The following is a 22,131-nucleotide window of genomic DNA, read 5'->3' as shown; positions in this document are numbered from 1 at the left end:
CATCATGACAGTCCAGGATCCTTTTTAACACGTGATCCTGTCGCAGTTCATTCATGTTGTTTACCAGAGACCGGACATTGAAGAGGAAGAAGAGGAATATTGCTGCTGGGCATCCCATAGCAACATTGCCAAAATGAAGCCAACTTCAGGGCGAGAAGTTTAGCGCTTAACCCTCCTTTCTTTCCCCGCCTGAGAGCCCTCTGGGCCGGCGGAGCATCCGACGTGAGACCTCAGCAGTCGCAAGTTGACCCCCCCGCCCCCCTCCCCCCTTGCCTCTCCTCACACACACACAACCTGTAGTAGCTACATGACTCTCAGCAGCAAGTTGACGTGACATAGGGGCGCCCCAGCGACCACTCCACTAACTTGACGGCGAGTTTTGTTTTGTCTTTTTTTTTTTTTGGAGAGCGCTCGTGCGCCCTCACAAAGATTGCGCCCTGGGCGGTCGCCCATATTGCCCATAGCTAAAACCGGCCCTGTCTGTACATCAACTTTCTTCAAGTTGCAGGTGTGTGTGTGTGTGTGTGTGTGTGTGTGTGTGTGTGTGTGTGTGTGTGTGTGTGTGTGTGTGTGTGTGTGTGTCGTACCCTGGCCATGAGCTCGTCCCACCGTGTGTTGAACGCGTCCAGTTTCTGCTGGATGAGTTCGTCCAGGACGCCTCCGTCCATCAGAGTCTGGGCCAGTTCTCTGATCTGGTTCCTGTTGTCCTCCGGGTGACGGAGCAGGACCTGCAGACTCTACACACACACACACACACACACACACACACACACACACACACACACACACACACACACACACACACACACACACACACACACACACACACACACACACACACACACACACACACACACACACACACACACACACACACACACATTGCTTCAGATAAAGCTCATTCTTACTCGACCTGAGTGGCCGTGGTGATTTGTTTGCACTTGACTCGTGACTAAGTGAGAAAAGCTTTGCTGAGTCAGAGAGAGTGTGAGGTGATGATGGGATGTAGATGCTGAAATAAAATAGGTCATTTAGCTTTTAGCACAGTTGAATCTCCCCGACTCCCTGGACAGAACATCAAGGAGGATTATATATATACACAAGCAGAGTTCAAACTAACTAATGAGCTGGATTAGGACAGAATCAACTCCTCTGATGGCCAGTAAACACTTTTATCTAATGCAAGATGCAGTGTCAGGTCTGTTATTTATATCTACTGGCTAAAATAATTATGGTGAGACCGCTTCCTCCTCCTTAGAGTGCATTGTTTTGCTTCAAGACATGGACGTTGCTAAGAACTCTGGGCCCCCTTAAAGAAAACTAAAGTGGGCCCCTCCCCCCTAACTTTTCTTAACTTAAAGCAGAAGTAAGCGATCCGGTCGTTTTGGCTAATGCTGCGTTCCAGGCAGGCTTTTGAAACCCTTTAAAAAAAAAAAATTACATAATGAAAAAAAATTAAAGGTGCAGTTTGACCGATCCAGAAATGTTACAAATCTTAACTAAAGAATGATGGTATATGGTTGTATGGTGAGGGTCACTCCAGGGATAAATCCTATGACTGTGACAACATATTGCCAAGCAGATATATAACAGTGTATAATGCATTCATAACAATGACCTGAGTGAAAGTATGACATTCATAAAGATGGCCGACTTCCTGTTGGTTTCCTTGTGTGTTTAACTTAGCGTGATGCTGACCCAATTTGGTACGTAGCAAAGTTTCATGACTTTTTGAGCGTGTTTATAGTCCAGGCAATCTAACAGAACTAACAGTAACAGAATGTTTTTCACCATACATCATTTCTATGAGGTGTCCAGAACAACATACTAAAAGTCCTAAGAAATCCTAGTTGGGGAAATATGTTTAATTCTCATCAATCCAAGATTGATTTACTGTATAAAGTCTATGGTGCCAATAAGGCCAGACAACAATACACCCTAATGGGGCTATTTTTTTCCTTTACTGCTATCACAATGAAACTTTACACAATGAAAGTATCTATGAAATGTAACATTTTTTGTATTACAAGTTTCTTAGAAAATGAGCCACACACTAATGGAATATGCCCAAAATACACCCGAATAGGCTTTTTTTCCCCTTTACTTCTACCACAATGAAACTAGTAAACATGAAAAGTAAAAAATTTTGTATTACAAGTTTCTTGGAAAATGAATATGAATATGCAGATGAGCTAAACGCTAATTGAGTTATGGTCAAGAAGCCATAAAACAGGGGCCAGGTGGATTAAAAAGGCCTTTACCCTCTTCTCCAGGTGGATTAAAACTCGTTTTGTGTGGTATTATGGTATTGTAACGTTGTACTTACATCCAGCGCCTCCTGTAACTCCTCCGTTCCCCCTTGCAGGTTTTCAGTCTCGTCCAGTTTCTGCTCCAGCTGGTCCAAGAAGGCGTTCTCCTGCTCCAGGTAGGAGAGCAGCTCACACCAGCACGCCCACACTTCCTGTCAGAAACACAAAGCACAACACACGTGGTGGGACACTAACACAGGTACATGTGCACAAAACGCAGATAGTTCAGTCATTTTAAGCCAAAAAAGGGGTCAACGTTAAACAAATTGCAACAGAAGCAAACTCAACTGATTTTGTATCCTCAGCATGTCCTGAGTGAGAGAAAAAAGCCCTGAAGAATCCCATTAGGGGAAAGTTTAGAAAAAGACCCGAATATAGCCCATTCATACGCCTATTCATTAGTTTTGAATAGGGTAAAATTTTTAACCTTTAGATATCTCCATGAAAATTACTGAGCTGATTACTGACATTAAGACAAACAAAAAATGTATTACAAGTTTTTTGAAATTCTTGGTTAACATGAGCAGCTTTGCATAAATGTGCATAAATTCCACCGTTTTGACGACACATGTATATATAATATAAAGGTGCTGTGGTGGTACCGGCATGAAAACTGGAATGAGTCGACTCCATCAGTCAACAAACAAGAAACCACTTTAAATTTCAAGATGACTGCAATTTTTCAAGAATCCGTCGCTGCGGGAAGCACTCGTTTTACATGGTAGCCTAGCGCCCTAGCTCATTAAAGGTACAGTTGGTAAGCTGACGAAAGTGAAAGTAAACTCCGTGACTTGGTCCGAAATGTCAAGACAATACACAGGTCCCTTTATGAACCTCTGGAGTCAACTCATTCCAGTTTTCAAGCTGGTACCACCACAGCACCTACATGTGCCGTCAAAACGGTGGAATTTATGCACATTTATGCAAATTTTCTCATGTTAACAAAGAATTTCAAAAAACTTGTAATACATTTTTTGTTTGTCTTAATGTAAGTAATCAACTCAGTAATTTTCATGGAGATATCTAAAAGTTAAATATTTTACCCTATTCACGTGAGAAACATAATGAATAGGCGTATTATGGGCTATATTTGGGTCTTTTTCTAAACTTTCCCCTAATGGGATTCTTCTGGGCTTTTCTTCCCTCACTCAGGACATGTTGAGGATACAAAACCAGTTGAGTTTGCTTCTGTTGCAGTTTGTTCAACCTTTTCTCCTAAAATGAGTGGACTAATTAAATATGCGATGTGATTTGATGGAGCTTGAAAGATGGAGGACCTTGTACCTCTAGAGTTTTACACTTCCCGTCCAGGCGGCTGCACAGGCGCTGGTAGTTGGCGGTCAGCACGTCCAGCTCGGAGCGCAGGGCGTCGTGCGCCGTGGGCGGAGCCTTGGCGATGAAACTGTTGACGCTGTCGGTGAGAAGTTTCACCTTCAGCTCCTTGGAGTGGACTTCCTCCTGGGCCCTCTGGTGGAGAGACAAAGAAACACACATCCAATCCCCTTAGCAACAAGTAGTTTAATAATGGACCTCCTCCTGGGCTCGCTGGTGGAGAGACAAAGGTGGTCAGAATAAATCCCTATTCTTTTGGATATAGGCACAATGAAAGTGTAAAAATGTAAAAATAGTTTGACATTTTTACATAACATTTAGCAGGACTGGTTAAAGAAATATCAACAAAGTCATTCTCATTTTCACCTTCATTCTTTTGTGACAAAGAAAAATGGTATAAATGTCAAGGATACAGAGGGTTACTGTACCTCTTAGATAAATGTTAATGTTAACAGACTGCAGGACGTCTCAGTTCTTGGGCAAGAAATTGACCCAGTAGGCTACGTGTGAAGGTGCAATGGAATTTATCATGAAGACAATATTAGGGGAAGCCACGTATGAATAAACTGTCGCATTTGCATGAGTCATTCACTGTTCCAAAGCTATGGAGCCTGAGTGACCATCTATCATCTAAGTTGGGAACAATTTCTTATTTTTCAATCATAAAAGCAACATGCACCATTTATGTACTGAAAATTTGACTAGTAATCATGTTCAATTACATTACAATTGCACAGTATTTTGACACTATAACCAAAGTCCTATGCTAGTGGAGGTTGTGGTATTGCTAGCAGTAGCAAAAGTTATCTCAGCGCTTTCAGGGCAAACTGTCACAATTTGCCCAAAAAGCATACAAAGGCTAATGCTAATGTTAATGCTAGCTCACAGTTTTGCTTAGAATAGCAAAAATATCACTGTAAGGCAAGTTCAGTGCTTTCTGGGGTAAATTGTCATGTACAATTTGCCTAAAGCGCATAATAAAGCTAATGCTGGTGGTAATGCTAGTTCCCAGTTTAGCTAACAATAGCAAAAATATCACTGTAAGGCACGTTGTCTTAGTGTTTTCAGGGCAAATTGTCATATGTAATTTGCCCAAACAGCATAACACAGCTAACGCTAATTCTAGCTTAATAGAGCAATAGCAAGAACATCCCCTCTAGGGCAAGTTGTCTTCGTGCTTTCAGGGCAAATTGTCATAGCAATTTGCCCAAAAAGCATACAAAGGCTAATGCTAATGTTAATGCTAGCTCACAGTTTAGCTAACAATAGCAAACATATCACTGTAAGGCAAGTTCAGTGCTTTCTGGAGTAAATTGTCATGTGCAATTTGCCTAAAGCGCATAATAAAGCTAATGCTAATGTTAATGCTAGCTCACAGTTTAGCTAACAATAGCAAAAATATCACTGTAAGGCACGTTGTCTCAGTGTTTTCAGGGCAAATTGTCATATGTAATTTGCCCAAACAGCATAACACAGCTAACGCTAATTCTAGCTTGGGATATAGAGCAATAGCAAGAACATCCCCTCTAGGGCAAGTTGTCTTCGTGCTTTCAGGGCAAATTGTCATAGCAATTTGTCCAAAAAGCATAGAAAAGCTAATGCTAATGCTAGCCTGCGGTAAAGGTAAAATTAGCAAAAACGTCACTGTAGAGAAAGTTGTCTCAGTGCTTTTGGGAACTGGACTTTGACTTTAGTTGATTGAGTTTCTCAGTGTTAACAAAAGCATAAGAAGCCACCTCAACAGTGAAAGGAAAAAGAAACAGATGACAAGAGATAGAAAGCAAGGGAGGAAGGGAAAAGCAGAGGAGTGGTGGGAGGATTGAGGGCTTAATGGATGCTGCGATGGATGCATGAACAAAATGAATCAATGTTTCTCTAGTTGACAAAGCCACAGAGTGTGAAGAGACAGAGTGAAGGAGTAAAGCCAAGGAATCAATGGATGAAGGAGTGGAGCTAATACTTTTCCCGGCAAGGGAGAGAGGGAGTGAGAAGGAGAAAGGGGGGATTAATAGAACAAACAAGTGAGCAGATTCTCAAATGGAGTTTCCTTTATGGTTGAAGGAGAAAAGAGGAAGAGGAGGGACGAGTCGGGGAAGATTAGCAGAAGCGGGCAAGTGAAATCAATTTTTAATTTTCGGCTTTACTCAAGTGAACTTCTGCAGTCGAGGGCCAATGGAAGGGGAGCGCTAAGCTAAGCTACCAAAGCTGTTACGCATTCTGCTGAGCAAACAACGCCATGAATCTCCATCACAAATGTATCTCATTAAAGTGATGACAGGGTGAAACCACTCAATCCTGCTCAGAGGATATATTATTATTACAATACATCCCCTGCTTAAATTAAATACCCATAGTATTAATTTGTCTATCTTCCAATACCAGTAAAATCAGACTTTTGGCCCTTCTATATGTGTAGCTTTTACCACTAAACTAAATTTTACCACTTTTTTCTAGAAGTTTATTTTATTTTATTTTTATTTGACCACTTTTTCTAGATTTAAGATTTTTTTTTTTGAGAAATGTTACCACTTTTTTCTAGAATTTTTTTTACTTCTTTTATTTTTATTTTAAACATTTTTTATGAGAAATTTTACTCCTTTTTTTTTAAAATTCTTTTTACTTTTTTTTTTTTGAGAATTTTTTTTTACCACTTCTTCCTAGAAATGTTTAAATGTTTTTGGAGAAATTGGACCACTTTTTTTTCCAGAAATTTCTCTATGATATTTCCAATAATTCACGCCATGTTTTTCAGTCTCAGAACAATTATTTGTGTATTTCTGGTGTTAACTTCTAAATTTGGACCAATGGGTCCGTGGTCTAATTTGTGTCAGTTTTTAGGGTCCTTGATGTACAAAAGGTTGAGAACCACAGATTCAAACATCATAACAACTCAACACTTTCTGGTTATTCACCATAACTGTAACATAATAAACTAATCCCACAGCTGTGCATGAGAACTGGCCTCTTCTTTCAGCTTTGTAGTCCTTCATGTTGTGTGTTATTGTCTACAACTGGCCAGAAATCTGCTAAAATGTAAAATATGTAAGAAAGCATTAGACACAGGGTACTTATATTTCTATTTTGAAGAGAATGCTTTTTTGGGGAGTTGTTCCTTTTAAGATTCTTACTGTGCGCCTTGTGCAAAACTCCCATATAGTAAATCTGACAAAGGGATTTTTGCCAAAATGACACATCAAAGTGAGTTTGTATGGGGAAAAAAAGTGTGTAAAAAAGCATGTGTCTTCAGAGGGAGGATAATATGATAGTTCAGGTATCATTAATGTCTAAAATGTATCATAAATGTTTAAAAAAGTAGATGGATGGAGATGATCTTTCCAAACCGCTGCAGGCTGCTCTTTATGTCCAGCTGAACCAGGCCACATTAACCTGTATGAGTGTGTTAGCTCGATGTCCATCCATCTACACAGCTGGCTAATGGCTCACACTTTATCTGTGCTACACACCTGCAAGCTGCAGCAGCCTCCCTGTGTATTACACCAGTAATTACAGCAATTATTAATCTGTTCATTTAGTGGCTCTTATAGAATACAGATAGACGGCTGCAGGAATATTTTTGAAAATTGAAAAAGTGCACTCATTTTTCTCTGAATGCATATTAGTGCACGTAATAATATGATATCTAATCACTTGAAGACTGCACTTCCTCTAATTGACTGAGTGTCAGGGTGATTGAGTGTGTTTTATCCGCTGCTAAGGGAGTTGTAAGCAAGTTTGGCGTTAGCATTAGCATTAGCATGAACAGCCTTCCAAAAGGGATATTGTGAACTCAGCATCAGCTGTTGATGAGTCGTTTGATACTAAACTCAACATTTGTTCTGAATTGGTAAAGAGCCATCAATTATAGTATTAACTATGTAGCAATAACAAAACGTATTGATAATCCCTTCACTAATTATTTATACCTTACAATCAATCAATCAATCAATCAATCAATCAATCAATCAATCAATCAATCAATCAATCAATCAATCAATCAATCAATCAATCAATCAATCAATCAGAATCACCAGTTGATAGCCCACCTCAAGGGCTTATGGTGTATTTTACATTTTCAAATTAAAAATGAACATTTGAGTATGTTTTGGGGCTCACCTCCACATATTCTGGGGGGTTGCCCCAAAATACAGACTTAAATGGAAAAAAAGAGAATTTTTGGAACTGACCCCCTCTGGACCCTTGAATATTCCTATTGGACGAAACACCTATTTACCAATGATCAGCACTATCTTAAACAGCATTGGAAAAGATACTATTAACTGGTTTTAGTTGATTTTACTCACATTTACCTTAAAAAAACATTTTAAAAAAAGTAATGAAATTTGTGTTGGGTAGATTCTTTCTTTGTTGTAATAATGCTCCTAATACCGATGTCCCTTTTAACTGGTGCCACACTTGTAAAGGAAATGCATTTGTGTGATAAGTATGTGGGTTGTATCCATGAAAAATGTACCAATTTGCCATTGTTACAAGAAATAATCTACCAAACACAAATTGAAGCCTTTTCTCAATGTGATTTTATGCTGTTTTGTGGTTAAAATAGCTTGTTAAGGTTTATGAATGACAATAAAGTAAAAAATAAAAGATTCTTCGCCCACTCTCAGATCTTCCGCAACCTTTTTGCCTTAGATTCGCACACACACACCTTGAGTTCCTCCACAGCTTTGCGTAGCTCCTCGGGGGTCTTGTATGTGAAGTCTCTCTCCAGGTAGTCCTCCTCCGCCTGGTTGATCCACTCCTGCATCTCCTGCATCTCCTTCCTCAGAGCCATGGTCTTATCAAGGCCGCCCTTCAGCGCCGACTTCTTAGCGTACGCCTTCGATGGTGGGAGAAAAATCAACACTCTACGTTAACGAGGAAGAAAGACGGCAGAATAAAAACGCACGCTCTGGGTTCAGATCAGGGCATAAACCCTCTATGTGGTTGTTTAGGGCCACAGCCGTTAGGTGGGGGGGGGGCCACATGATCAGAAAGGTACCGGGGTTCATCAAGTCATTTAAACATCCTGAGGTCTGCACGTGCAGCTATGAGCTTTATATGTCATGTGAAGTCAATATTCAGCTTCTTTTATCTCACATTTGAGACATTTGGTGAAAATAGAACGGCAGAATGACAACATTTGTGCTCAAAAAGTACAAAATGCCATTTTAGACTTGTTTTCTACACGTATCTATTACTGTATTCATATCCTATTTCAAGCACCAAAACAGTTCATTCTCATGACTGAAGGAGTGTTTTCACAAGGGATTTGAAATGTTTCAAAAAGCAGACCTCAAATTTCCAGCATTTGTCCTAAATTATTTCTTTCTACAGTGTTGTAGGACAAACTGGCCTCAGGGCGCTTTCACACCTGACCATTTGTTCCGAAACAGGGAGCGTTTACGTCATATATCGGTTCGTTTGGGCAGATGTGAACACAGCAATCGCGCTCGATGCGGAACAAAACAAGCGGGCCGAGATCGCTTGGGAGAGGCGGTCTCGGCTCGTTTCCATCCGAGCCCTGGAGCGGTTCGTTTGTAGTGAGAACGCAACCGACACATGTATCGGAACAAATTGACTGGTTACCTGGCAACCGGAGGAGGAGGACCACGGGCAACTGCCCCAAAAACATAATGGAGCATCAGCAGCGTGTCGTCTTGGCCTTAAAACAGGAAAGCCGGTGGCCAAAAGAAAGACGCAAACTCAAGCCATGAGTCCACCAGCCTTTCCAAGCTGACCCGCGGCGATCAGCACCGGGCAGAGCTCCGCAAACAACCCCTATAACTAGTCATGCTACGGTGCCCGTTTACTAGAAGAAAAAAGAGTCAAACTGTAGGGTGTGTTAGAGCAGTGGTTCTCAACCTTTTTGAGTCGTGACCCCCAATTTCACATGCACTGCTGTCCGCGACCCCCCGCCCCAACACACAAACACACACACGGCGGTGTGAACGCATGATGGATAAAGCGCAGCGCTGTCCGCGGTGTTTTTTTTTTTGCCTTTTTAGTTCTTGATCCCTGCACTTAAAAAAAATAATTGGCTGCTGTAGTTTTGTCTCCATGGCCAATATTCCGACCTGGAGGTTTTCATCAGGGCAAAAGAACAAAACAAAGTGACGGAGCCTAGATGCGGGTGGCGAGTTGATGCGGTGTCCACACACCCGGGCTGGTTTATGTGACATGCGAGGACCTGTCGGCGCAGGAGCGAGTGGAGCGTGGATGCAAGCCAATCTCCTTCAACCATGCACGGAAAAGGGGAATGACAAGAAAAGTTTTTCTAATTTATTAAGAAACAATGCCCAGGTCAGCAATGCATGCCAAGAAACATGTCGTTCATTCGCCCCCTCCAGCCACATCAACTGGGGTCGGGAGGGACCCCAAGGTTGAGAATGGCTGTGTTAGAGGACAATTCATCTGACATAACTATGACACCTGAAACTGAAAACACAGCTTGACCAACACAACCTTACCACACCTCTCCCTGTCTCTCTCTCTCTCTCTCTCTCTCTCTCTCTCTCTCTCTCTCTCTCTCTCTCTCTCTCTCTCTCTCTCTCTCTCTCTCTCTCTCTCTCTCTCTCTCTCTCTCTCTCTCTCTCTCTCTCTCTCTCTCTCTCTCGGGCAGTGACACGCTCTGTCATTCATTCACGTGTCAGCACTGAGACAGCGGACAGCACGCTTGGTCACTAGCTAATAATAATAATAATAATAAATAATAATGTAGCCTATTAGACTACATTTGTAGCTATAGCACGTTATAGGCACACTTCAAGGTCTCGCCCCAGCCATAAACCAATCAGCTTGGGCATTTTTTTTTTAATTGAACTTCAACTAAATACTCGTCTGCCCAAATATTAATACGAAATTGAACCTCCTCACTACTGCAAGTCAGCCCGCGGTTCATTGTTGCCATTGTTGCTGATCAGCTGATGGGGTGTTGTTAGGGCCGTTGCTATGGCGCTGTTCCACAGCGCAAAGCGCTGTACCGCTTTAGAATCATGCAATGTGAACACAAACGGCCCAGAAAAAAGAACGCAACAGTTGTATCGGTTTAGTTGCTGAATCGTCTTGGCCGTTCAGGTCACTCTTGGAAAAGAGGTTTTAAATCTCAATGAGTTTTGTTTTTACCTGGTTAAATAAAGGACATTGATAAAGGCACGTCGCTGTGGGTTCAGATCACCGACCTGTTTGCAGACGTTCTCCCACTGGGCGTTGAGGTCGTCCAGCTCCTTCTGGATGTGAACGGCGAACGGCGGCTCGGCCTCTTTCTTCAGGTACAGACCGACCTCGTTGATGCCGTTGACGCTCGGCTGGATGGTGTGGATGTCGTTCACCAGCGCCTGGTCCAGCAGAGTGGAGCAGAAGATCATTTTCTCCTTTTTTACCACATTTTCTCACTTTTATTAGTGAATGTAATTATTATCTATATGTTACCACGGAGTATTAGGGCCACATTGAGAAAAACTAAACAAAACACAGACTTCGAGAATAAAGTCGTAAATTTATGAGAATAAAGTCGTAAATTTCCTACGAGAAAAAAGTCATAACATTACGAGAATAAAGTGGTAAATTTACGAGAATAAAGTGGTAAATTTCCTACGAGAAAAAAGTAATATCTTTATGAGAATTAAGTTGTAAATTTACGAGAATAAAGTCATAAATTTCATACAGAAAAAAGTCATAACATTACGAGAATAAGGTCGTAAATTTACGACTTTAATCTCAAAGTTTGTCAACGTGGCCCTAATACTCCGTCGTAATATGTAGCCAATTTTACTTTTGTAAAAAATAAAAAATGAACATTTAATTTTTTGTTCTTTAAAATATGAGTGATTTGTCTGGAAGAAATACAACATATAAAGCTGTAATGAGGGTTAGGGTTAGTTTAGTTTAATCTAACGGGGTCAGGGTTAGTTTAGTTTAATGTAACGTTTCCTCACCGTGCACTGCTCTAACTGCTTCTCCAGAGCTTCAGAGTCTCCCAGCGCCGGCCACTCCTCGTTCAGGAAAACATCCACATCTGCCATCCACTTCTTCAAAGTCTTCACGTCGTTCTGCACAGACGAGACAAAAGACAAGATTAGGGCTGAACAAAAAAAAAAAAAGTTGATGTGTCGACGCATCAGCCCAGAAGACCCTGAGGAAGGAAACACAACTTCTTTCTGCTGACAGGTGCTAGGACTTCAAACTCACTCATTCATTCTCTGAGCGCATGAAAATCTGAAAGTCTCAGCTCAGATCAAACACATTAGGACAAAAAAAATGTGATTTTGCAATATTTTGAATAACGTCACAAGATACTGCATCTCTCATAACCGGAGAGAAACTCCCCCCAAACTTTAAAGGGATAGTAGCATTTTTTAAAAGTGGGGTTGTATGATCTCCAAATAGCCCCTAAGTACTTTAATTGCAATAGAAGACTCTCTGCACTCCTCCCGTTAGCAACGCCAGCCCATAATAGCCCTGCCCAGAGATTTACAACATACAGTGTTGTGAATGGACCCAAAGAAACGGCCTATTTTCACGGCCTAAAAGAGGTTTCACCTGGAAAAAAAATACACAGTTCCATTGTTCACTATAATATAATTTTTTTCCAGCCCTTCAAAGTGCAGGAAAAACACAGTTTTTATTTGGACCTAACCAACTGCTGATCGGCGGCGCTAACCCTGGGCGGAGGGATACGTGAGTTGGTTAGGTCCAAATAAGCAAGGGTTTACATCACATATTAACTTTCTGTCTGTTACGGCAACAAGATTACAAAATAATAGACCCAAAACATTGAAAATATATTGTATTGTTCAGTTATATTCACTCTTGTCTAAACCAATAAAAAGATTTGGAGCAAAAAAAAAGAAAAAAAAGAAAAAAGATTTGAGTCCCTCTGACTCTCCACTGTGATTGTTGAACTGGACCAAATGGACCAAATGGACCGTGGAGTCAAAGGGAAGAGAATGAATCAGCAAACCCATCAACTATGTTTGAATGTGGGCAAAGCAACATCCACTGAGTTTATATGAGTTCACTGAGATTAAAGGTAACACTCTGGTCTTTGGAAATAAATTAAGGAGAGTGCGTTGTGGAGAAATCTGGATTAAGTCTTAAGCTTTTATTATAATAAATTATTATTGTTACTCGGTCGTCTCACCTCAAATTGCAGCAGTTTGGCCATGAGCTCCTGGATCCTCTGGGCGTTCTCCGTCAGCGTGGCGCCCAGTCGCCTCCAGCGCGCCATGACGGCGTCCATCTCTGTGCGATACCTGCAGCACAGAGGGTCATGTTGTTTCTCTACTTCCTGTTTATTGAGCAGTTAAAGCGCCGGTAACGACGGCGCTATAAAGCTGGACTGGTGAGTAGACGATGTTTAATCCTCCAATAAAGTAGAACAAAGTTTCTACAGTGTCTATATGATGTTTTATATCACACAAGACATAGACAAGAGTTTGTACTCTGATAGTTCAGAGGTTTAAAAGTTTACTTAGCTTTAAAGGGATACACCAACATTTTTTTTAACGTATCTTGCCTCACTCCAGAGTCCATGACCAGCAGATAGACACCATCCTTTCCACTGTGCGTGCAGTAACAAGGGAGATAGAGCCGTATCGCCCTTAATTAGCTTAGCTCAAACACTGGAAGTGTATGGGTAGTGTTAGCCTGCCTCCACCTAAAGTCACTAATTAGCTTAGCTCAAACACTGGAAGTGTATAGGTAGTGTTAGCCTGCCTCCACCTAAAGTCACTAATTAGCTTAGCTCAAACACTGGAAGTGTATAGGTAGTGTTAGCCTGCCTCCACCTAAAGTCACTAATTAGCTTAGCTCAAACACTGGAAGTGTATGGGTAGTGTTAGCCTGCCTCCACCTAAAGTCATCAGAGAAACTCTTCAGCAACTCTAAACGGACCGATCTTCGTCTCAGAGCTACAAAACTCTCCGGTAAGGCATGTTGAGCGGTCAAATGCCGCTAACGGGACGAGATCGGTCAAAACGGAGGGTTCAAGCAAAGACGCTTTATTTTGGTTCAAGCTAGCTACATCGAGGGTAGGTTAGCTTCCTATTTCAAAGTAAAAGCACAAATTCTATCGTCATGGTTTTCTGTATGTAAAGGGCAACGGGTGTTTTATTTTGTGAAAGTAACAGGAAGTGCGTTGGTCACAACAGCTAGCTTGAGTAGCGCCAAATTCGTCCGAACAAAATAGTAAACAGCTGGTATTTAGACAAATTAACGACACACTGCTGATCTAAACGGCTACTTTCTCACCTAAACATGTTTGAAATGTTGATAAAGTGATATATTTACAGAGTTTAGAGCTAAAATGAAATCAGCTTCTGACTGCTGATTTCAGCTCAGGTAGGAGGCAGGCTAACACTACCCATACACTTCCAGTGTTTGAGCTAAGCTAATTAGCGACTTTAGGTGGAGGCAGGCTAACACTACCCATACACTTCCAGTGTTTGAGCTAAGCTAATTAGCGACTTTAGGTGGAGGCAGGCTAACACTACCCATACACTTCCAGTGTTTGAGCTAAGCTAATTACGGCGATACGGCTCTATCTCCCTTGTTACTGCACGCACAGTAGAAAGGATGGTGTCTATCTGCTGGTCATGGACTCTGGAGTGAGGCAAGACATGAAAAAAAAATGTTGGCGTATCCCTTTAAGTCCCAGTTGTAAATTAATTATTCTAGTCTTTATTCCATTGAATATTAATTTGAAGGCTGTTTTTAAAGGGATGTTTAGTAAAACCTCGACAGTTACAGTGAAAGACCAGCATGCATCAGGTTTTCTTCATGTCTCACCTCTGGCTGATGTCTGATGGAGCTTTCTGGAAGACCTGCTCCACCGCTGCCGTCAGGTAGTCCACCTCCCCCTGGTGTTCACTCAGAGACACCTGCATGGCCTGGTGGGGGGGGGGGGGGGTCACAGAGATCAACAGTGAGAATTACATACTGTATATCTTTCTATCTGAATGAGCCACTCAGCTCTGTTTTAATCGTATAGGAGATAAAAGGTAAAGGTTGTCACATTATTACCTTCAGTTCATTTAGGTTATGAAAACTGTGCATTTTGTTTGGTACCTCACTTCATTAGCTTCCAGTTAACTTAAGAATAGATTTTAAGATTTAAATGTTTGTTGAGTCATTAGCGACCTCGCTCGCTTTAGGTACTACAATGGCATAAATAGTCATACAACTATAAAATTTGGCAGAGAGTATCTTGACACATAGGGGGAGGCAGGAAAAAAAGATTCTGGGGTTTGTTGCAACTCGATTTTAAGATATCACCCTCAACATCCCAAAAAAGACCAAAAAAAGTGCTGTTCGCCTGACAAATTCTCATGAAAATTATTATTTTTCAGCACTTTATGGAGAATATCTATGCCTAACATGTATATAGAAAACTTCCTTAATTCATAAGCTTCCATTTGAGTCCAAGATAGCCTTTCTACTAGCTACTGGAAAGCTACAGGCTGTCTCCAAACAATGCAACACCTATTGTGAAAAACTCCATGTTAACTGGTATGATCAGAAACCATTCTATTTCTGGTCTCCCCAAAGTGAACAGATAGATAGAGAAGACCGTTGGCCACAGCAAGTGGAGCTTTGGAGATAGAAAGGCTATCTGGGACTCAAATGGAAGCTTATGAATTAAGGAAGTTTTCTATATACATGTTAGGCATAGATATTCTCCATAAAGTGCTGAAAAATAATAATTTTCATGAGAATTTGTCAGGCGAACAGCACTTTTTTGGGATGTTGAGGGTGATATCTTAAAATCGAGTTGCAACAAACCCCAGAATCTTTTTTTCCTGCCTCCCCCTATGTGTCAAGATACTCTCTGCCAAATGTTATAGTTGTATGACTATTTATGCCATTGTAGTACCTAAATATTTGCATTTACATCATTTCACCAGCAATATATTTATAGTGGTAGTAACAGCATGTCTAATACATGACAGAGTATTAACTGGAGTGATACAGGGGACGAGGTTGGAGCTTCCACCGTTAACATTTTGAAACAATATCCTTTTCACACAGTTTGATTTTTGCGTACCCCGACGTACTCTGTGAATTCCAAGTGGTTCGGTGCGAGAGCTGCCGGTGACCCTCGAGGCCAGAGGCTGTGGAGGATTTTGGGGGGAAGAAAGCCTTGTTCACACCTAGGTGGCTCAGAAGCTTAGTTTAGCTTAGTTCAAACACAGCCCCTGGGCAGGACACCCGTCAGTTACCACGGATTACCCTCCATCCTGCTGCTGCCACACTGAATCCCAAGCAGGGAGGAATTAGGAACGACTTTTTCCCTTTTCTTTCCTCTTTCTTTCGCTGAATGATTTTGATCAAGGACTCGCAGGCTGCTCACACTCCGCTTCATTAATCGCCTGCTCCGCTTTGAGATGAGCAAGCTGCTTGATGAGAGGTTAAGAGGTGAAACATCATCATGCAAAATCATGCAAAACAGCTGAATAATATTTGTGACCTGTCTGAACCGGGTCAGTTTGGAACTGCAGCTGACTTTGAGCGAGAGGCGATCTACACCCTGATCGGGTCCAAGGGTCGCAGGCACAAAGCTGACGTGCTGCATCACGGTCACTGCTACCATGCCTGCAGGTTTGAACCCAGAGCAGAAATGCAAACCGCTGCACGGCTGTGCCAGCTGGGTTGGATGATGTGATAGCTGACATTAGCATTTGAGTGTTTTCACTGTCACCATTGTAATAAAGGGCTGGATAGGTTTACACATAAGATGGTTAAGGTTTACGATTTGAGTTTTAAAAAAAGGTACGATACGATAGGGTACGATACGAAGCGAAACGATGCGATACAATACAATACGATACAATGCGATGTGATGCGATACGATATAATACGATACGATGCGATACGACACGATGCGAAACGATACGATGCGATACGATATGATGCGATGCGATACGACACGATGCGAAACGATACAATGCGATACGATACGATATGATACGATACGATGCGATGCGATAAGATGCGATACGACACGATACGATACAATGTAATGCGAAACGATACGATGCAATACAATACAATACGATACAATGCGATGTGATACGATATAATACGATACGATGCGATGCGATGCGATGCGATGCGACACGATGCGATACGATATGATACGATACGATGCGATGCGATAAGATGCGATACGACAAGATACGATACAATGTAATGCGAAACGATACGATGCAATACAATACGATACGATACAATGCGATGTGATACGATATAATACAATACGATGCGATACGATGCGATGCGATACGATGCGATATAATGCGATACGATGCGATGCGATGCCATACCATACCATACCATACGCACCATATTAACAATAATAAGCAAACATCCTTCTATTGTCTTTACTAATAATTGCAGAGGGGGCGGAGCCAATCAAAGCTGATATAGGTAAAGGTGGGGGGCACCCTGGTTGGTTCACCGGTCTATATAGAGACGAACAACATAAACTACAGGTAATCAACCTAGTGAGCATGTTTTTGGACTGTGGGAGGAACCTGGAGAACCTGGAGAGCCTCGGCCGAGGGAATCAAACCCACAACGCTTTTGCTGTGCCGCCCAAATGCACAACAACATATTACATTTTATCTGTTTATTTCAACACAAAAAGTTCTGCAACTTCATACTGTATGCTCAGGGCAGGGCCTTGCTATGCTATGCTATGCTATGCTATGCTATGCTATGCTATGCTACGCTAAGCTAAACTAAGCTATGCTATGCTATGCAGCAAAAAAACTTGTTTCCCGCCTACTTCATCTTCACATGACCTCGACAACAGCCATTAAAGTTATGCTAATAAACGGTTTACAGAGTGATACATGGAGTTTAAACAACTCTCAGCCAATCAAATGACTAACTGCTGTATAACTTCCTGTCTGGCTTGTCTACGTTTGGCTCCTCCTACCTGTGACAGACATGATTACAGGTATGATGTGAACCGATCTGCTAAATCCTTCAATTATAACAACAGACACTCGTGGTACTTCAGTGCCACAGAGTGGAGGCTCTTCAATTGTAAATTATCTTTTAGAGAGTCGTTGAACCAAGAAGAGGTTTTAACTTCTCATTGTGGAGGAGGAGTGGAGCTGTGGTGGAGGTAAGTGTGTTTACTACTGCTGAATTTCCATTGAACTGTGCAGATCAAGTGTTTCTATACATGGGAGAAGGTCTGGCTTATTATTATGGCCTGTTGGGGGAAACTGAGTCAGAGTCTCTAGCGGCTGAAAGAGCTCTTCACGGATTTAACACCCACTCCAACATGTGGTTTTTTCAGACCCGACAAATGCTGATTCAATCACTCGAGGACTCGACACAGCTCACTCTGGAAACACAAAAGGCTTTACACGCCACCTTGAGCTAAAAGACTGAAACCATATTGTCATCAAAATGTTTAGCATCTTCTGCGACTCTGTTCCTCTTAGGATTGAGGTCTGGAACTCAAAGATAATCTGAGTCCAGATTGTTCTTGTCTGTGATTCCCTGGTTGAGCAAGCTACCTAATTCTGTCTCTCTATCTACGAGGATCTATTGAAGATGTTTGGCTATTGAAGACACTTTTCTGAGATTTTCCTCACTTTTAAAGGGATACGCCAACATTTTTTTTCTCCGTGTCTTGCCTCACTCCCGAGTCCATGACCAGCAGATAGACACCATCCTTTCCACTGTGCGTGCAGTAACAAGGGAGATAGAGCCGTATCGCCGTAATTAGCTTAGCTCAAACACTGGAAGTGTATGGGTAGTGTTAGCCTGCCTCCACCTAAAGTCATCAGAGAAATAACACTAACACTACCCATACACTTCCAGTGTTTGAGCTAAGCTAATTAGTGACTTTAGGTGGAGGCAGGCTAACACTACCCATACACTTCCAGTGTTTGAGCTAAGCTAATTACGGCGATACGGCTCTATCTCCCTTGTTACTGCACGCACAGTTGAAAGGATGGTGTCTATCTGCTGGTCATGGACTCGGGAGTGAGGCAAGACACGAAAAAAAAAATGTTGGCGTATCCCTTTAAAGATAGTTTTGCAAAACAAATGATTGGCAGATTAATTAATAAAGGGGAAAAAAGTCATTAAATTCCAGCCCTCAGCCATTCATCTACGTAGCCCCTCCTCACTTCCCTCTCGCTAGTGCAAATTCACAAATCAATCAAAGGATGTAATTACACTAAAATCACAGGCAATCAGGTTGTTAATAACTTTTACCAGTAGCTGTAGCATATATTAGCATTAATAATCATATTCCATTACCAAAACCAATCAGGACTGTTTTTACTACTTTAATTAAGAAAGCGACTTGAGCGAGAAGTGGTACTGTTGTGTTGTTTCTGACCACACACACGTGTAAACTCGGTGACACGAGGGGAAACAGTTGTGCTGAAAAGTAACGGCAGCTTGTCAGTATGCAGAAGGAATTCCTAATTACTATCTACAATCAACTTTAATTAATCTCTGGGCTGTGAGGCTTGATGTCCCTGTTATGCTACAAGACCATTATCAAGTTTAAAGAGGACTGAGATAAGTGCGCACACACACACACATCGCACACACACACTTCCCTCTGGAGTGCGACCTTGAGTTGAATATAAACATCAACAAAAATAATAGTCATTTAAAACTCCGTATGGCTGCGAATACAGATCGACTTTGACACGATGGGAAAAGACTTGGTGTGTGTGTGTGTGTGTTTGCACTCCGCATCGCCGCATCCTGACACATAATCCAATGATGCTTTCAAGTGTCTGTGATAAACAGAAACACTGATTTGCTCAATCACTATTTTGCTCACCTCCCTCTCATGATTGTGGAGTTGGAGACCAACAGAGCGGCCGTGGCTGCACTCTGCATGTTAAACAGCTGCATCCTGCTTTTATGTTTCACAATGTTGTGTGTGCATTGCATTGATACCTGGCACTCCATTTCTCCCACCCCTGAATAATTAAATTGTCAGTGTGTTTCTAGACTAGTGCTGAAGTGCACAGGGTAAAGCACTGTACAGTACACACTAAAAATGTTGGGTTATCTCTGTCACCCAATTTCTGAGTTATTGGTGTTGAGTTAAAGTTTTGGGTTATTTTTCCAGAGTGTAACCCATTTTCAGGGTTATAGGGCTATGAATTTAACCCAATTCCTGGGTTGTGTAAGTAATTGGGTTATTTTTCAGTGAGTAACCCATTTGTTGGGTTAAGGGTTGGGTAATTCTGTGACTTAACCGGCCGGTTCATTTGAAAAATGCTGTCCACGCACTACAACATTGGGTTATTTTTAAGTGCTTTATTCACGACCCAATAGTTGGGTTAAAAATAACCCAACATTGTAGTTAGCATAACCCAACTCTTGGGTTGAATATTCAAACCAAAAGTTGGGTCAAAAAGATTAACCCAACCTGTTGGGTTAAAATTAACCCAAAAAAGGGGTTCGTCCTTATTTGAACCAGAAGTTGGGTTAAAATTGGGTTATTTTTTAACCTAACTGTTTTTAGTGTGTAAGCTGTGATTTTATGATGATGCTATATAGTCACAAAGGGCATTTTAGCAGCAACTTGCCTCATTAATTTTGGTTGGTGTCAAATGTTATCCCTGAAAAGATACTTTAGAAGTATTTCAATATGAATGCACAGACAATATAAAACACAAGTAATACGAGGAAAGAGTAGGAAATGTTCCATTTATATTGAATATCAATATATTATCCACCACTATATGCAAATTGTATTGGTATTGAAAGCAGTTCTGATTGGTTTTGATGTCTGACCTGTTGCTGTTTCCCACCCTATTGTGACTGTTTTACTCACTGTGCATTGGAAGGCAAGGCAAGGCAAGGCAAGGCAATTTTATTTGTATAGCCCGTTTTTACAAACAGTTTGTCTCAAAGGGCTTTACATGGCATCGTAACAACATCCTCTGTCCTTAGACCCTCACATCGACTGAGGAAAAACTCCATGGAAACCCTTTTAACAGGGAAAAATCGGAGAAACCTCAGGGTGAGCAACAGAGGAGGGATCCCTCACCCAGGACGGACAGACGTGCAATAGATGTTGTTACAGACAAGGGACCAATAAAACTTTGGCAATATTACTTCAACCAGAAAAATATAATATTTAATGTCATTCATGGTGCGTTCCAGTTGAATCAAGAAGTTGGAATTTCCAAGCTCCGAGTTGGAATTTTAATCTTGAACGCCCCTGGATCTCCAACTCGGAAAGTCGGACAAATCCCACAAGCCGAGACAGGAGAATTCAAGATGGCTGCCACAATCTGAAATAATCCCGTATATTTTACGTCTTTTGTAATTGTTTCACATTAAAGTCAGCACTTGCACAGTATGGTTGAATTCTTATCCCTGCACATTTCTCTACGTTGTTTCTATGTGTACAAACCATGGAGAGTGTTGCTAGCAATGGCTAGTAGCGGCTAACACCGAGCCCGTTTGTTTTGCGGCACGTTACGTGTTTTGGAAAATACTTGCATTGAAATCAAACATTTACAAATATTAAATTGTTTTATTTTTGTTTCATTATATTCATTGTCCATTTTTACGACATTTTCTGAATTCAGCTTTCACCCACATTTTGGCCAAACCTCACTTCTTCTCTCTCTGCTTCACCATCAGATTTCACTTTCACTTTAACGGGCCACCTGAACAAATCTCCACATGGGTCTCAAGCAAATGTAGTTTAGAAGGACCTCCTTATTCTAACGGCACAATCCAGTTTATTTAATGATTCTACAGAGATCTCACATTTACTGCAGCAATTTGGGGATGTCGTGGTGTATCAGACGCACACAATTTACTGAGGGGGTTGTGGGTATTAATCAGGCTCGTGGTTAATGGGCCGTGTCATCCATCTTCTCTCCGCTCTCTCTCTGCCTGCTACCTCAAAGAGCTGCAGAAAGCACCTTTAAAAAAAAGTGAGCTGCTTCGGCAGTTCGGCATTGCCGGTGGTAATATAAGTTTACTACTTATAGTAAAAACTGATTACAGTATTATATAGCCCTACAGGATTATAGCAACAACCTCATTTGGGCTTTTTATGGGGATTTGTAAATAGAGCAGAGCAGCAGTGTTGTCAAGAGCATACATAGTAAGACAGTTCACATCCACCTTTCAGCGAAATTACTGTTGATTTCTCATGGATGGTGTGAAGTATACCCTCTTTAAAACATAATTACAATTCAAGAGCTGCCATTACACCATCCTACAACATTCAACTACACTACAAACCCTGATAACTGATCTCATAATAGTTTAGTGTCTCAGTTTGTTGGATGTTTGGCTCATTTTGGTAGAATGCAAACAGGCTGCAAGTTATACATAAAGTTGAAAAAAAACTGAAATCAGCTAAAAGCAATTAAGGTTGAATTAATACTGAAATTCGCTTCATATCAGGTTGTTTGGGGAGAATTTATCTAACTGAAATCATCTGAAGCATAAACAGATTTTAGGGAATGTAGCCTACACAGTG

The 22,131-nt window shown here is 41.4% G+C and overlaps 1 protein-coding gene across 1 annotated transcript in view; it reads right to left on the bottom strand.

The window, feature by feature from the left end:
* LOC310999082 (dystrophin-like) overlaps window positions 1–22,131 on the bottom strand; it is a gene marked incomplete at its 3' end in the record, with an annotated part of 346,130 nt that overhangs the window by 66,315 nt on the left and 257,684 nt on the right. Inside the window, exons 26-33 of the mRNA XM_083989398.1 lie at window positions 14,424–14,524; window positions 12,778–12,889; window positions 11,573–11,686; window positions 10,817–10,972; window positions 8,305–8,475; window positions 3,594–3,776; window positions 2,327–2,461; window positions 588–737 (exon numbers count right to left, since the gene is read on the bottom strand). Of these exons, the coding sequence (XP_083845524.1) occupies window positions 588–737; window positions 2,327–2,461; window positions 3,594–3,776; window positions 8,305–8,475; window positions 10,817–10,972; window positions 11,573–11,686; window positions 12,778–12,889; window positions 14,424–14,524 (1,122 nt within the window). The remainder of the gene's footprint in view (window positions 1–587; window positions 738–2,326; window positions 2,462–3,593; window positions 3,777–8,304; window positions 8,476–10,816; window positions 10,973–11,572; window positions 11,687–12,777; window positions 12,890–14,423; window positions 14,525–22,131) is intronic.

Source organism: Trachurus trachurus (genome assembly GCF_905171665.1).
Source record: "Trachurus trachurus genome assembly, chromosome: 2".
In the NCBI taxonomy this organism is placed as follows: Eukaryota; Metazoa; Chordata; class Actinopteri; order Carangiformes; family Carangidae; genus Trachurus; species Trachurus trachurus.
The sequence above is the reverse complement of the archived record's forward strand: the minus strand, read 5'-3'. Positions and strand labels throughout refer to the sequence as shown.